At 31.1% G+C, this 16,851-nt stretch overlaps 2 protein-coding genes across 4 annotated transcripts; both read left to right on the forward strand.

Moving 5' to 3' along the window:
* Positions 1-1,160: 1,160 nt before the first annotated feature.
* On the forward strand, positions 1,161-3,226 carry LOC128155422 (psychosine receptor-like). The gene is made up of 2 exons (XM_052817120.1): positions 1,161-2,447; positions 2,647-3,226. Exons 1-2 carry the CDS (start codon positions 1,357-1,359, stop codon positions 2,765-2,767), a joined length of 1,212 nt encoding a protein of 403 aa, XP_052673080.1. The 5' UTR covers positions 1,161-1,356; the 3' UTR covers positions 2,768-3,226.
* A 4,837-nt stretch (positions 3,227-8,063) lies between these two features.
* Positions 8,064-12,199, forward strand: LOC128191302 (olfactory receptor 13G1-like). 3 transcript variants are annotated; one of them, XM_052863382.1, is made up of 3 exons: positions 8,064-8,255; positions 9,188-10,249; positions 10,447-10,897. In XM_052863382.1, the coding sequence occupies exons 2-3, from the start codon at positions 9,222-9,224 to the stop codon at positions 10,649-10,651; spliced, it is 1,233 nt and encodes a 410-aa protein (XP_052719342.1). In that variant the 5' UTR covers positions 8,064-8,255; positions 9,188-9,221; the 3' UTR covers positions 10,652-10,897. The 3 variants fall into 3 exon arrangements, with proteins under 3 accessions (XP_052719342.1, XP_052719343.1, XP_052719344.1); XM_052863383.1 differs by having other exon boundaries at positions 8,064-8,250; XM_052863384.1 differs by lacking the exon at positions 8,064-8,255 and adding an exon at positions 12,096-12,199 and having other exon boundaries at positions 8,283-10,249; positions 10,447-10,613.
* The last annotated feature ends 4,652 nt before the right edge of the window (positions 12,200-16,851 follow it).

Consider the following 16,851-nt stretch of genomic DNA (forward strand, 5'->3'; position numbering starts at 1 on the left):
CTTTAAATGTTCAAAGGCATAATCTTTTCTTAGAAAATGAGAAATAGCTTTGATTATTAGTGTGGTTAATAGTTAATTAATATTTTGCACAGAGAGAGAGAGAGAGAGAGTTTTGACTGTATAAAATCTATATATGACAAGTTTTTATTTTTCTCAAATCTGCTATATGCATTTATTCTGGAGGATATACATTCGTTCAATACACTGTTAACGTTGGTACTTATGATAGTCCTCTCCCCTAAGAAGAATTAAGACTTTTTGTTATCTAATGCGTATAAATGTACAAACCATTGGATTTCCCAACTAATATTAACTGGATATTTGATTCGACTGCCAGGGAGGTATTTCGAACACCTCTGTATGTGCAAATGTTAAAAGGAGAAGGTTTCGTAATAAAAATCCTCTAATGTGCAGATGGTACTAGTGAATGAAGTTGAAACAAAATATGAAATAATACGGATGATAGTCTTTAGTAATATAAACATCTTCATCGGTTGATACTTAAGATTGATTTGCCAATAGGTACAACTTCAATTTCGGGTGCTCGAAATGTGAATTTACAAAAATTGTTTAAAACATGATCATGAATGGCCCACTCTGATAAAAACTAAAAGGAAATCATACGAATGATAATGGGAGATTATAAACTTACACGCTTTTCTTGCTAATCACGAATGTACGAGCAACCTAATCTTTATGATATATTTATCCTGTCAGTCACCACAATCTTGACAGAACAAGATTTTTAAAAATATGGCAATGCATGATCCCATGCATATTACTGATATATTTTTTTAAATCAAGTTAAAAGCAGCATCAGAGTATTTCTTATGTCCTGCTATTAATTGCTCAATTTTGTTAATACGAATTTAATTTGATTTTTATGCAATTCTAAATAGTGTAAAATTATGCGCAGAATCGAAGCCTTTTTTTAATGCGAAGTGCAACACTCCTTATCGAAATCAAGGTCGACCCTTTTCAAAGTAAATACAGAACATAAAGAAGCCAATGAGAGATTACGGATAACTTTTCAAAAAAACACGTGCTCCTTTTTAAAGCATTTGGTGTTTGATATACGGACTTTTCTCTAAGGTTTTTTATGCGAGAGATTTGTTTAAACATTAAGAGCATTCCCAATTATCTTTCGCACAGGTCAGAGGTAAAAATGGGGAGTGTTGATAGATAATGCAACTGCCAATCATGTGAGACGCTTGCATTTAAACTTTATGATATTCGATAAGATATCTAGCTGTCATTGCCATGAGTGTTTACATGTCGTCCCTTCCTGGTGGGACATGTTCTTTACTCGCAGTGACTACTTTTTGATGTAGATAGTATAATCTTCTTAAAAACAAGATGGCCGATGGAGGTATAAACGCCGATAATATATCCTTTTTTGAAAATATGACTGAAACCAACATCTCTACAACATGGCCCCCGGTTTCAAATTCATCAACAAATTTGACAGAGTTGGAAAGCAGTCAAATGGACTCCGATCCATACGTAGATTTGATGACGGATGTCTCCAAATATCTGTGGATTGTGTTATCCCCGATTCTTTTTGTTGTTGGAGTGACTGGCAATTTATTGACAATTGGCGTCTTGAAGAAAATAAAATTCCACAAGAAGCCTCCGTATTTCTTTCTGTTCGTCTTAGCACTGAGTGATATCATGGTACTTTGTGTCGGTCTCAGTCGGTACTGGATCAGAGAGACGTTTTTAGTCGACGTACGCACTTTATCAAACTTTGGTTGCAAAGTTAATCTTTTCTGCATTTATTGGTCCATGCAGGTTTCCTCTTGGATTCTAGTTTGTGTTGTGCTAGAACGTTGTATTAAGACAAATTTTCCTCTGAGGTACCCACGATTAGTAACAATGCCAAGATGCATAATGTTGGTGCTTTTTCTGACGGTGTTCCTTTCAGGGGTGGACCTGCATTATTTCTGGACAAATGGTTTAATTTCAGAGGATTCCGAAATAGATTGTACTTCTCTGACAGTGGGGTACTTCAATTTTGAAGAATTTATATTTACTTACGTCGACTTTTGTGTTCTTTCTGCAATACCATTTCTACTCATGATTGGGATGAATATGTTCATTATTCGTGTCATACGAAGGTCTAGGGAATTCCGAAAGTCCACCGTTAGAAACAAAAGTACAAACAAAAAACTGAAGAAATTTGATGTCAAACTAACAAGAATGCTAGTCTATACAAGCCTGTACTTTCTCTTGGCCACTTTGCCTATAAGTGTTTATTTCATCGTTGATTCTTATCAAACAGACCTTGACAATCGTGATTCCGCAAAAATGGATGTTGTTTGGACAGTTTCATACCTAGTTCAATTTTCTAATTATACATTCAACTTTTTCCTGTATAATTTGACAAATAAAAGATTCCGAGCCAAGTTCATCGAGATGATCAAATGTAAATCAGCAGTAAAGAAAAGGTACTTTCAATTTTTATGTCTGCAGCAATCTTTGACTTACATGTAGTTTTCGAATTATATTTCCTAAATTGTCACATATCTCTTATTCAGCGATTGAGTCTGAGGTATTACTTTAATGATCAGAAACATAAGACTGTGTTTAGTATATTATTATTCATTTATGTATTTTACAATCATGTCTGTTCTTTGCACTTTGCAGGAAGTCTTCGAAGAATGAATCTGTATACAGCGTTCAAACGACGGAAACATCTCTTGGAACAGAAACTTCTTTCGGTACCGAAACTAGCAGAGTCTCAGAAGAGATGTCATCGGGCGAATGAATACCAGAAGATGTCTGCGTTGGGCATGTTCATATTATTTTCTTGTTTGGTATACCAGTGAATGTTTCCCAAGTAAAACTCTTTTAACCTCTACCCAAGAGACGAAAGGCGTTCTAGTGCAGAATTGTTGTATTTTGATAAATATATGCTTGACAGACAGTTTACAGTCAAATCATATATGATTTCGTTTAATTTGTTGTCATGTATGTCTTGTCTTTCAAAATTATATCCCCTGTGAAATGCGAATTGCATAAAATAATGCGTTAAAATTCAAAAATTTCATGTTTCATAGTGAACAAGCTATCATTTCCCCCAGATCACCAAAAATAACATTTGTTATTTTATGTATGCCCTATAATTCTAGTCAACTATTTATTGCTTTTGTCAAAGGCACTGTTGTTTAAAATGTGTTGTAGTATTGTATTTGTTATTATTCTAATAAAATTGTAATTATTATGAGTTGGTTTATTAATGATTTTTCATAAAAAAGGTTTTTTTTCGTAGTTCAAGTCAACATGCTTCGTATAATGTAAGATATTTTTTTCAGTAATCATTCATTTAAATATATATATACACTAGAATGTATAGTTCATGCTTGTGTTCACTATGAAAAAGGGTAATGCATATAGCTATATACATGTATTAAAATGTATAGAAGGTCATTTTACTTTTATATACATGTATGTACTATGTATTTAATTATTTTTTTCATTGCCGTTCCAGGATATCAGATATCATAAAGAACAGACATTTATACAGGTGTTTTTTTTTAATTTTTATTACTAAATGAGTAATAATAGATATCTAAACCTGAAAAATATGAAAATTAGTTGAATTCAAATTGATAACAATTTAAAAAAAAAAGGATTTGTAGATTTTCTATTTAAAAAATATTTACGCCAAAAGTGAAGAAATATAATCTAATACTGTCATTTGGTGTAATTGAGCAACAGTTACTTACAGTTGCTAAGTCGTATTAACCTAGTTAAAAATAACTAGGTGGTGTTATGTTGTGGAAGAATCAATAATACACTTTTTTACAATTTAATTTCTTCCGGGTCCAATTCATGATCAACAAAAGGCAAAATTTATTCAGATTTCTTTTTGTATGACGTAAGAAGTAAACACTTGCATATAACATTAGGTAGGCCTCAATTGAATTCATTTTCTCAAGCGATAGAGATGTGCTCTGTGATACCTTTCACCATCTCTGAATTACATTTGTGCCATTTAATGTTTCATTTTTTATATTTTTGAATAATTGATAAAAAAATATATCAATATCCATTGCTCCTGTAGTCAAATCATGCCTATGCATATTATAATGGAGAATAAAAAATACTAGTAAATCATTTAAACTCTCTAAAACGATTTTTTTCCCGTTCTTTATTTCAAATAAGATATCCATTTGTTGAATCATTTTAAAAATTATCAACGGACTTTATACAGCCCACGTTAAGAATATCTCGTCTAAATCAGATTAAATAGAGATCAACGCCTTTAAAATATTATGTAATTGATGAAAGATAAAAGACTTTATTCTTTTAGAAAAAAATCAAAATTTTACTGTTGATCAGTGAATGAGATTAGGCATAACTCAGCTCAATTTTTATTAAAAGTTTATTATTTTGAATGTATTTAACATTTTTTTTATCTTGAATATTTTTTGTCAATGTTACTTTTGTCACATTACTGTATAAATTGTTAATGTTGAATACATAATTATATCACTTATCCACAGAGAGCAAACAGTATTTAATTCGTTAGAACATATACGTCTAAATATTTTGAATTTATATATTCAATAAATGACGTCACAATGAATTCTACGCGATGCAGATACATGTATATGTAAATGACTTATTATGCTTCTAAATAGAAACATTTCAAAAAGACTTTTTCCTATGTCACACATCTTACAGGGCTGAACAACAATATATGCATAAGTGTAAAAATCCAAATTTAAAGATGAATCATGAGTAGTAAATGACAAAATTAACTATTTAACTATTTTTGGGTTTTGAAAAACATCATATACAATATGTAACAATTTTTTTCTATGCTCAGAATAGAATTATGAAAACAAACCAATGAAATTATCATAAGGGCAGTTGAAATACCCATGGTTTCAAACTGTTCATTAAATTATTGAGATATTTAGTTGATATTATTTAGAGAAAAAAACTTGTGGTAAATTTTTCGACTTTATTTAAGTAAAATTTGTCGAAAACTTACCTGCAAGATTATATGAAACAAAGAATTCATCTACTGTCACCTTAGTTTAACAGAACTTACCATGTTACAATTATTTCTTGTTTATTTTGTACTTTGATTATTTTAAGTTGAGTTAAAATCTTGTTACTTTTCTTTTAAAAACAATTATGAAAGAGACATACTAGTGACTTGCTATCATTGATTTCTGTGGGATCATAACAAAATTGTCTGCGGAGGATCAATATTCATGGCTTTCGCGGGTAACCCTTGCCCACGGAATAACGCCCTCGCGAATCAGGAAACTTTTGCCTTCCCGCAAACATTGACCTCCACAAACAAAATTGATTCCATAGTATGTCTTTATAATTCTCATGGGACCTAGACGCGACTTGAGCTCAACATTTTTAAATTTTATTTTTTAATTGTTAAAATGTGTATAATAGTTAATATGAGTAATTTTAATGTTTTATCAAAATTGAAAAGTCAAATATCGAGTAACAAGCAAGATTCGGGGCTCAAAAACTTGTACATGTATTGGTATAAGTTCAATCAACTTTTGCTTTTTGTTGATAATAGTCTTTATAACCACATTAAATTAACTTACGTTTCTTGTCACGAGTCATTTTGACAAAGAAATGTTAATTTCTCACTTTTATTTATTTGTAAACAAATATAACACTCAAGATTTGTTTACATCAAAATACATTCGCTATATCTCGATTGTTACTTGACTTCTAACATTCAAATTTTGGTCAATCATTCAAATTGCACAAGTAAAACATTATATACATAAAAAACATAAAGAACAAAATTTTGTCTTAAATCGTGTCTAAGTCCCTTTAACAAAGGTAACATACATTAATACATTTATAAGAATAGTTACATACAATAGTTATATCACGGATATAAGATCAAATATATCATTTTTAATTTTATATTGACTTTTCCATAAAAATGAGATAGATTACTGGGAAATCATTCAAATGATGAGGGAAGATAACAGGTTATGAAAATGTATGTGAACATTTGTGCTAATCTTTATCAAACCCATGTCTCCCCTAGATATTATCGACTAACCACATAAGTAAAACTATTTTTACTATTATTTACGTATTAAGTCTACATCTGTTTTGAAACTATAAATGATGGAAGCAGAATTCAAATTCAATGTAAGATTATAGGTAATAGTTGATTTAAATTTAAAAAAAAACTTACGAAAGAAACTTCTTCTGGGTTTTAACGAGTTATGACAGCATGCCCGTGGGATGCATGTGATTGATTAAAGGAATATCAATCATTATTATTATATTTGAACATTACCATTTGAAATGAAGGTTTGTAGATCCTGGATGACCCAGACGAGTTTGCTTAAAATAACATGATCAAGCAACGTGTTCAAATAGTAGTAATTAATACAAAGTGTGTGAATCAGTGATGTATTTGCCCAAACTACCACTCAACTGTTTTATTATTAATTATTTTGTAGTTTTCTGTAGATAAGACAAGACAATATGCTAAGAAGTGGGGGTCAGAACAATTTTCGTTTTTCATATTTTCATTCTGTTTTTCTTTAAAGTTCAAACATCTTGAATCAAAAAAGGTAAAATATAAAATTATAAGAATGTCATTAAGAATGTCATTACATGTGAACTCTTTTATTTGACTATTTATTGCTTTGATATTATCTCTGTTTCAAATTTGTTAATCTATTGTTTGTGTTATTATCTTGAGATTTAATCATCATTTCATTTCGCCCCCCTCCCCCCAATTATTAATTATCCTTGATGTTGAACATTATTATTATATTATTCTATTACATATACAATATTCTTTTTACAAAACAACTAAGAACATTTATTATAGTATGCTGAACGAAACAGGTGGAATTTTAATTTTCAACTATGTGAATTCAAAGTAAATAAGTAGTACATGTAGCTGGAAATTTTGATTGCAGCATTTAGGTTTTGTTCCTGAATTCAAAACCTAAACTATGTTACTTTTATGTTAGTTTAATTTCATTTTATTGTCTTCTTAATGGTTTTAATTAAAATGATTCGTCAGTGTGAAATCAAACTTGATATCCGGAAAGGCTAATGAAGGTCACAACCCCACAGAGTGAAGATAAAAACACATAATCAATAATAAAATATTTCTACAAAACATAGGATTGTTATTATCAGACTTCTTCTGATGCTATGCAATCCTTGACAGAAGGTCCTTCAACATGCAGACTTCATATGGCCTACTTTAAGAAGTTTTTCGACTCATACTTCAATTTTCATTTGATAACGATCAACTTCTTTTAAATATTATGTAATTTATATATAAAAGAGGTTCCTTTTGGGGAAAAACCACCACAACTCATAACTTTGCTGTCTGGTTAAAAAGAGATATAAAATTTTACAAGATCAGGTATTATACCTGGGACTGTTAGTCAAAATAATTCATAAAACAATGAATCAGTTTATGTCCATTTCTAGTAATCGCTATCTTAGATACTATTGTCAGCGTTGTACGTGCATTCTCTATACAACAGATGGTTTTGCTTTGATAAAGTTGAAGAGTCTCAAATGATTTCTTAATAAAGATGGAAGTAAATTGGATTTAATTTAATTTAAATTTAAATACAAATGCATTTGATATATATTTGTGACCGGTAGTTTTGAAAATGAAGCTCATTTTTAAGGGGTTAAACTACTCTACTCAGATACTATGTAAATTGAATGTCTAGGCATGATTATACATGTAATATATTTTAATTTTTTTACATTAAAAAATATAGAACTGGTATTATATAATAATCCTGAATAGTTCACTAAACAATTTATTTTCCTATCCTTAGATTGCGGTTGTCAAAAATTGTTTCCGCTTATACATCAAACTTGGTTTTCAATTTTGTCGGTGGCTTTGAATTGCAAGGCAGTTAATCATGCTTTATTTAAAAAAAATAAAATAAGAATATTATCACTCGGTTTTAAACGCATTGCATCAAGCCACATACACCCAAACCTGGCAGACGACAAATAATGCATTGAAATGGATTTAAACCACGGTTTGCTCACAAGTGTCCGTCTTCAGTTACGTATAACTAGAACTCGCACGTTTTCTAGCCTTTCACATGTTTTCTTGCTTTCAATACCAGTAAATGCACATTTCTCAGAACAACTTGAAAATGATTTGCAGTTCTGTTCTTGAACATTTTTATTTCCATTTCTAAGAATCAGAAAAATGTACTTGGCAATTTTATGGCTTATGTGCGAGTATTCATGGTAAGGTAAGAAACTGGGTACATGAATATTTTAAAATGACTTTGAATCATGTTTTAGCTGATGATTGGAAATTTCCAATTAAACGTTTTTTATAAAAAGACTTTATCATTGATTATGGCGAACCCATTCAGCTGAATATTGCAAATGTAATTAATGTCGAGAGAAAACAAATATAATAAAGATTTGGATCATGATACGGATATAATGCAATCAGCAAAACAACATTTATGTTTAATAAAATCCAACGATACAAATATTTCATTACGGTTCTTCCTTTTTTACCTGAACTATAATCAAAAATATCTCCAGAAGCTTGTTTGCAATGCATATATTTCCTTTTCTTTTTTCCACTCGAGAGAGAGCACACTTACACAATGTTACAAGTATATAGAGCGTACGGTTTCAAAGAAACCAGTATTGATCTATTTATTCTTTTTTCCTATTGAACCCAACACTCATTATTGCGATATTTTAAACATTATTTTAAAAAATAAGAGCGCGTGTTCAAACATTTGAGAGTAGTTAAAGAGAATAGTAAAGATTGCGCTAGGTCAGATGCTTATTTGATATCTGATCATCTGTTTGGGTTTTTAAATTCGTTTTGTTTCTTTTTCGATTTTTATTGGGAAAAGTAAATAGTTTTTTAAAGTTGATTATATATATGTTATAATTAGGTAAATAGTTTTGCAAAGTTATCGATGCTGATCATTTTTTATTGATCCAAAAATAGAACACTTTTTTGAATTTGTATTTTCCTGCTCTAACCGTATAACAATTGCATAATAAATTATTTATACTTCCCGAGATACACGTGGTATGTTAACGTTGACAGATAGGGGTAAAGGCCCTTTATATGATTCAAATAGTTATTTGTAGTTGAATCGAGGAGTGCTGTAATCATGTGTTTCTTCTGTGTGAAACTTTAAACATACTACAGGTAAGACGCTTCATTTAAGGGGAAAATCTGGACGATGGATACAGTGACAAATTCTATGAACCTTACCAACTTCACGACACAAGGTCATGTTGTGTATCAACCATCGACGACAATGAATTCATATGAAGATATAGATGAAATAGCCGCTTACCTGTGGAAAGCCATATCGCCAATCATTTTTATCGTAGGAATGACAGGAAATATGATCATTGTGGTGGGATTGAAAAAAATGAATTTTCAAAGGAGACCGCCGTATATATTTTTGTTCGTTCTTGCAATATTTGACATGGTGGTCCTGTGTGTGGGCTTAAGCCAGTACTGGGTTTTGTACACGTTCGACTACAACCTGCGCTTAGTAGGTGAAGCAGGTTGTAGAATTAGCCTCTTTGTCATTTACTGGTCCATGCAGTGTTCCTCGTGGATTCTGGTGTGTGTTGTGTTCGAGAGATTCCTGAAAATCAAGTTTCCACTGAAGTACATGAGGTTTGTGACCATTCCAAGATGTGTTCGTGTAATCGTCATCGTCATGGTGATATTAGGTGGAATAGACATGCATTTGTTAATTACCAATGGAATAAAATTTGATAAAAATGAAACGAAGTGTACCTCATTAAACGCAGATTACCTTTACTACGACGAATATGTTTTTATATGGGTTGATATGACGTTCGTTTCCATTCTTCCATTTTTACTCATGATTTCCATGAACGCTGTCATGGTTAATGTTCTTCGCCAATCTCGTGAGTTTCGTCGACACAGTGTTCCGAATACGATGACAATGAACCGTATGAACAGATTTGATAAAAGACTAACTACAATGCTTTTGGTCACCAGTATCTATTTCCTGTTTACAACTCTTTTGATATCCATTTATTATATAGTGGACACGTACAAGAAATCAAAAGGCAATTATACAGCGGCAGTGAAAGAAATAAGTTGGACAATTCTATATTTATTCCAGTTTACTAATTATGCTATGAACTTTATCCTGTATACTTTGTCCAATAAAAGGTTTAAGAAAAAGCTCCTGGAAGTTTTCAGACTTAGTTCAAGCAATTCAAGGTAAATCTTTTTTATTATACATTATCAATGGTAAATTTTCGTGACTTAACTTATATGAATCGAGAGATTTTTTAACTTTTAATTTTTTTAGCATACAAAATACTATTTTTTAGTTATTAATAAATTCAATAACAAGAGTAGTGTCTTTGTTTCCAAACAAAAAATTGCCAAGCTTAATGCAATGCTTTTTTTTACAGTTATAACAACGGAAGTTCAAGATCGGCAAATAGAGCATCTGTGTATAGTGTTGATATAACTGAAGCCTCAATTGGGTCAGAACCCGAACCCGAACCCAAACAAATAACAAACATCAACGGGGGAGATTCACACAACAGCGGTTCAAAAGAGACAATCGTTGGTAATGGTAATAATCACGAATTACACAATGGTGTTTTACATTGAATGTCATCGTTTTTGTGATGTTTATTTATATATTTTGATATGTTTTGCAATATACCATTCATTTTAAACGACAAACTTTCTTTCATTGAGAGAGAGAACGAATTAAAAGTCAGTTTTGACCTATTTTTATATCTTTTTTAATTATGTAATAAAATTGATGATATTTGAAACTACTAAGTTATTTTTGGAATGGAATATTTTGTTAAGTAAATTAAATAGTTGTTACCGTACGCTTATTGTTTAGAATGATTAAAATTTTTGCCAACTTAAAGCAAAATAATCAATTTCAAACATTCAGGAATAAAACCTTACTTAAAATATGTTCACCAATTTCAAATCGTCATGGATACAGCATTTTCATTACAATACCAATTTGTAGAAAATATTATTTTTTATTTATACATTAATGATAATGCCAAATTTATGTCAAGAATTGTTAATGAAATACATTATATACACGTATTTTGCAACTGAATTTACAGTTCTTAATTACAAGTACATTGTAGTATATTCCATGAATGTCAATGTATTCTCGTTATAGGTTTGTAATATGCTGAGGTATGAATCTTTTATGCTTTGTATGAAGGATACGTATAGATACGTATGATATTTGATTCGTGCATCCAAAGTATGATAAAAACAACACATCATTTCCCTTTATTTACCCTTATTCGGGTCTATCTTGGGTTATGTGTAATGTCTGGCCTCGCACAGGGGGATTCCCTGCGTGATTAACTTGAACAGTATGATAGCTTGAGTAAAGAACTAGATAAGATAAAAGCATCATAAATTGACACTTTTTGTATTCAATTATATATAGAGCACATTTTTGCATACTTGATGGCGAAATTATATAATTAGATGGAGATAAATCCATATTTTTTCCTTATAAGTGAAAACATCATTTTACTAGAATTTTATTTCTATAATACGAGTATATATTCTATAATATCATGGGGATATTTCTGACTTTTCATTTACCGTGAGAGATTAAATATATATTGAACTTTAAAACAATACATTGTATTGGTCAACATATAAATTTAATGAATATAGATTTATAATACAGAATATAATTATTATTTATCTTATTAATGAATCTTTTAAGTGAAACCCACCTAATCATGCTAAGCTTATTGATATTCAAGTTTTTATCTATTTTTGATTTTATGATGAAATTTTTCAAATTATTTAGTTATAGACGTTTAAAAAGTTAGCAGTATTTAACAGAAGATTTGTCCGTGAAATTTCACAATTTTTAAGACGTCTACACATTGTTATATAGTTTTTGAAACTATAACTTTACCTAACTTTGAAATATGAAAGAGTATTCGAAAGACAAAATGTATTGTGTGTTCCATCTGTATCTCAAACTTCCTTGTTTTGTGCAGCCAGCGCGCTATGTTCCGTTCGACATCGAAAGAAAGATTTTTGTTTTACATAGATGACCGAATGGAAAGCACGGATACCGAGAGTGGAAAGTGGGTTCCAAAGGTCGTGAGTTCAAGCCCTGGCCGAGGCAGAGGTGGAGCTCTAATGTGGTGGTAATGTGGTGGTGAATTTCCCTGTGTTGAATGTATATCTATGTTCTTCACTATGGGCAAGTATAAGTCAATTTGAGATTTATTGCAATGTTTGTGCTTATATATATATATATATATATATATATATATATATATATATATATATATATATATATATGTATATATGTGAAAGAAAATCACAACATCGAAATAAACTTAACTAGTTTCATTTTAAATCTTCACAAGGTTTGACAACAGGTTGCTAAGTTACACACACACACACACACACACACACACACACACACACACACACACACACACACATATATATATATATATATATATATATATATATATATATATATATATATATATATATATATATATATATATATACCGTATATTCCCGCTTATAAGTCGGTATTTTGGGAGTAGAAATTTGAACAAAAAGTAGGGGTCCGACTTATAGGCATGACATACAATCAGAAAATTTTTTCCACTGGGTAAAACTTCGTTTTTGGGTGCAAATTTGCTTCCAACTTTCGACTTGTGATCCCTATACTTGACATGTTTATATTTTAATTACTAAAAAGATAAACACATTAATTAATGCATTGAAAGTTTCAACTGTATTTCTTAAAAATATAAACAGGGTTTATTTGATAGGATCTTTTATTTAAGCAGGCAATTATTTACGCCTGAGGTGATAATAGCTGTAGGTATAACTGTACTAAGGACAATACAAGCCAACACTGAGTGTAAGGGGCTAATTACCAACCCTAATCGGTCAGTATGGGATAAAATACCTGTCATTTTATTTCCAGTAGCATTTAAACTAGTTTTTGAGCTATAATCAAGTTGTAATGAGTGTTAAAAAAAATAATGGCGTCCAAAATCGAAAGTTACAAATTTCAAGAAAGATAACTCTGTTTACAGAAAACTATTAAAAAACATGGCGTCTACAAGCGATCTAGACAGTAGGATTACAGAACAGTAATTTCTGTTGAATACTTAAAAATTAAACACTGAAATAAATGCTGGTCTGTTTAAAAAAAATAAAGATCGTTTTATAATTATTCATAATTAATTTCACCTGAGGTGATGATAGCTATATTGGTGGCTGTAGGTGGCATGTCACCTAAAACAACACAAGCTAACACACCAGTTTTAAAAGGGGCTATACTATCTTAATCAGTCAACAGGGGATCAAAATCACTATAATTTTATTTTCAACAGTATTTTAAATAGTTTTAGAGCTAATACCAAGTGTATTAATAAAAAAAAAATGGCGTCCAAAATCGAAAGTTATTATTCCAGGATAGATGTCTTAACTGAACACAACACTTTTAAAATGCATCTAGAAATGATAACAGAGGGGTCAAACACCAATACATTTTATCTAGAATATAGTCTTGCTTGATAAAATGTGCAAATTTGATTGAGAATTTATAGACTGATTATCCTGAAAAAGATACCCGACTTATAAGAGGGTCAATGGAAAAATCTTGTAAATAAACTTGAAAAAAGACAACCGACTTATAGGCGAACAATACTTATAGGCGAGTATATACGGTATATATATAAAAGCAATCAAAATGGTTAAAGGGACTTTGACACGATCTGAGCTTGGAATTTTGAATTGTATTTTTTCATTTTTAATGTTTATGATGATTAATATGGGTGTTTGTGGTACTTTTCAAAAATTGAAAGTCAAATATTTAGTTATAAGCAAGATACAGAATTTTAAATTCTTTGTTTTGTAAACAAAGCTCGAGCCTTGTTATTGCTTACGTGTTTTATTGGTATAAGTTTCAATTTAATGTGCTTCCTTCTCTTAATAATATAATTCATAAACATTATTCATAATCATTCAAATTTTGGTCAATCATTCAAAATGCGAAAGTAAACCATTTTATATATAAAAAAGAAGACAGAAAATTTTTACCTAAAATCGTGTCCAAGTCCCTTTAACGTAACGAACAATTGATATTGTGAAATTTCCGGGACAACCAGTCCCTTCTTCAGGACAAAAGAAATAATTTACATGGGTAAAAAAAAGCAAAACAAAATCTAGCACTACAACTTACACTACTAAAGAAACTATAAAAAGAACAACAACTAGACTCTTGTTGCTATAGCAACAAAAAGGTCTTCCGTTCCTCGTGTAATAATCTGTTCAAAAAGTTCATTTCTCTTGTAAACAGAAAATTGATATGATATACTGTAAAGGAATTCCCAAAAAATAAACAAAACAAAAAGACAAAATGTCAATTTTTTAGTACTTTCTGGGACGACCGGAAGTTACGCCATATCATACAGAAGATAGTTAACATATCATCATACATTGTTTTGTCTTTCCTCAAAGTTTGGATGTTCAAGATTTTTTAGTTATGATATCCCGTTGAGAAAAGGTTTTTGTCTCGGGACCGGAAACGAACAAACAGAAGTGATTTAAGAAACTGAATGTAGATATTGTAGTACATTTACCTACGGTACGTTACTGTTCATCAAATTGAGTAAAATGTTAAAAAAATCTCAAGTTAAAAAAAATTCTATTGCTTGAACACTTCGAGTGAGAACCGGAAGTGACGTACGACCAAATGAAACCCGTTAAACACATGTTCAATCAAATGTCCATTATCCATATAAGGTTTGTGTCTTGATATCTCACAGTTTCTGAGATCTTGTGGGTACTTTGTTTTTTAAAAAGAAGGCTACCTGAGATATTTGAGATGTCTCTTAGGAAGTAGAACTGTTTTGGGTTTTTTTTACTATGTGTAGATGACCTTTTGTATTTCTATAGCTAAAATTTACTTCCATGCTTAATAACCAAAATATTTTTTAAAAATCAAAATTGGGTGTACTTCCTGTGACGACTGGAAGTTACGCCGGATAACACAAATAGTGTTTACACATGTGCATACATAGGTCTATCATCCAACAAAGTTTGGCTGTTCAAGTCGTTACCGTTTTTGAGATCTCGTGGAAATAAGGTTTTTTGTCTCGGGACGGGAAACGGACAAACAGAAGTGCTCAATGTAAATTTTATAAAATATTTCTTGTTAACTTGCCTTTTGTACATTATTTTTCATCGTGCTTACTACAAATATCAAAGGAAAAAAGTTAAACTGATAAACAGCTCGATTTATTTGAACTCTTCCTGTGTGGACCGAAAGTGACGGAAGACAAAATGAAACCTGTTAAACACATCTTCAATCAAATGTCTATCATCCATGAAAGTTTCGTGCTTTGATCACTTATAGTTTCTGAGATCTCGTGGGTACTAAATGTGTTTTTAAAAAAGCTACCTGAGATAATTGAGATATCTCACCGGAAGTAGAATTTTTGTTGTTGATAAAACATTGCAAAGATAACCTATGTATAGATTTATACTTATATATTTATTCTATTGAAAATAAATTTATCGAGTAAAAATAATTATGTTTGAAGTGCTTCCGGTGACGACCGGAAGTTACGACAAACAAAACAAAATAGTTTAAACACATCCACAACTAATATGTTTTACGGTGTGACCGTTGGGGCGAGCGCAGAAGGAACCACACATCTGTCATCATTGTTAAATGCAACCCGTGGACTTGCCCTAACCAAAAAACTTTGGCTTTGTCTCGAAAACTTTTAACACCGCAAGGAACCCGAAGTTATCAAACTTTTATTCCAATGGCCCCTTCCTAGTCTTATACACTTAAACAAACTACCACTGAGCATTAATAAAATGTTAAACAGACTTACATTGTATTAAAATATTTTGATAAACACAACGCCGTTATTTTATGTAGATACAATTATGATTTATCTTTTCTTTACCTTTTAATAGCGAGCGCAGCTCGCCGGCGCGCAGTGCCGGCGAGCGAAGCGAGCTCTAAGAACCAGTGTGCGCGGGAAAAAGAACGAGCTAAACCTACAGTTCATCAAACAAATTTTTTTGTCTACGTCCCATAATGCTCTCTAATGTTTTCACCCGTGGTGCTATGCCAAAAATGGCCGACTTTTAACTCGTAATTTACAGTGACTTAAAGTTTGAAGACACGTTTTGAGTACCGCATATGCTTTGGCGAGACTCAAAAGATTTGTTACATGCTTCCATACCTCCGTAATGAGTCGAGAAACGTAAACAAAGACGAACAAAGTCATGGATGACATCACAGTGCACTCGCGCTATATTTCCCGCGATAAATTTAGAGGTGGATCAAACATCTGTAATGCGTGTACTAGCTATTTCAGTACAGACTGCGATACCTGCCTCATTGACGTATGATTTGTTTTTAATTTTTTTTAATATAGAGATTTTATGTATATATATTAGCAAAAGCCATACTTTACTGTCATATCGATCCATTTTTAAGCTGATTGTGCATGAATGAGTAGGGAGGAAATAAACAATAGGACATTTTGAAATAAATCAAAAAGGAATAAAATAAAAAAATAAACAGTTAAAAAAATTATGTATATATGGGATATAGTCAGACCATTAAATTTAAAAGTGGGAAATTACACACCTACAAACAGGTACCAGGCTCTCTCTCTCTCTCTCTCTCTCTCTCTCTCTCTCTCTCTCTCTCTCTCTCTCTCTCTGGGAAGTGGGTTGCGCTGTATGTATCATAACCATTAAAATTAGTACCTTTGGCATACTTATTGTAGAGCAATATACTCTCTCAA

This window comes from Crassostrea angulata, chromosome 7, assembly GCF_025612915.1.
Source record: "Crassostrea angulata isolate pt1a10 chromosome 7, ASM2561291v2, whole genome shotgun sequence".
Taxonomy (NCBI): domain Eukaryota; kingdom Metazoa; phylum Mollusca; class Bivalvia; order Ostreida; family Ostreidae; genus Magallana; species Magallana angulata.

Coding starts and splice junctions, on each gene's coding strand:
- LOC128155422 (XM_052817120.1), top strand. CDS start 1,357: ATGGCCGATGGAGGTATAAACGCCGATAATATATCCTTTTTTGAAAAT. Junction 2,448..2,646: donor AAATCAGCAGTAAAGAAAAG/GTACTTTCAATT, acceptor TGCACTTTGCAG/GAAGTCTTCGAAGAATGAAT.
- LOC128191302 (XM_052863384.1), top strand. CDS start 9,222: ATGGATACAGTGACAAATTCTATGAACCTTACCAACTTCACGACACAA. Junction 10,250..10,446: donor CTTAGTTCAAGCAATTCAAG/GTAAATCTTTTT, acceptor TTTTTTTTACAG/TTATAACAACGGAAGTTCAA. Junction 10,614..12,095: donor AGAGACAATCGTTGGTAATG/GTAATAATCACG, acceptor TGTTTTACATAG/ATGACCGAATGGAAAGCACG.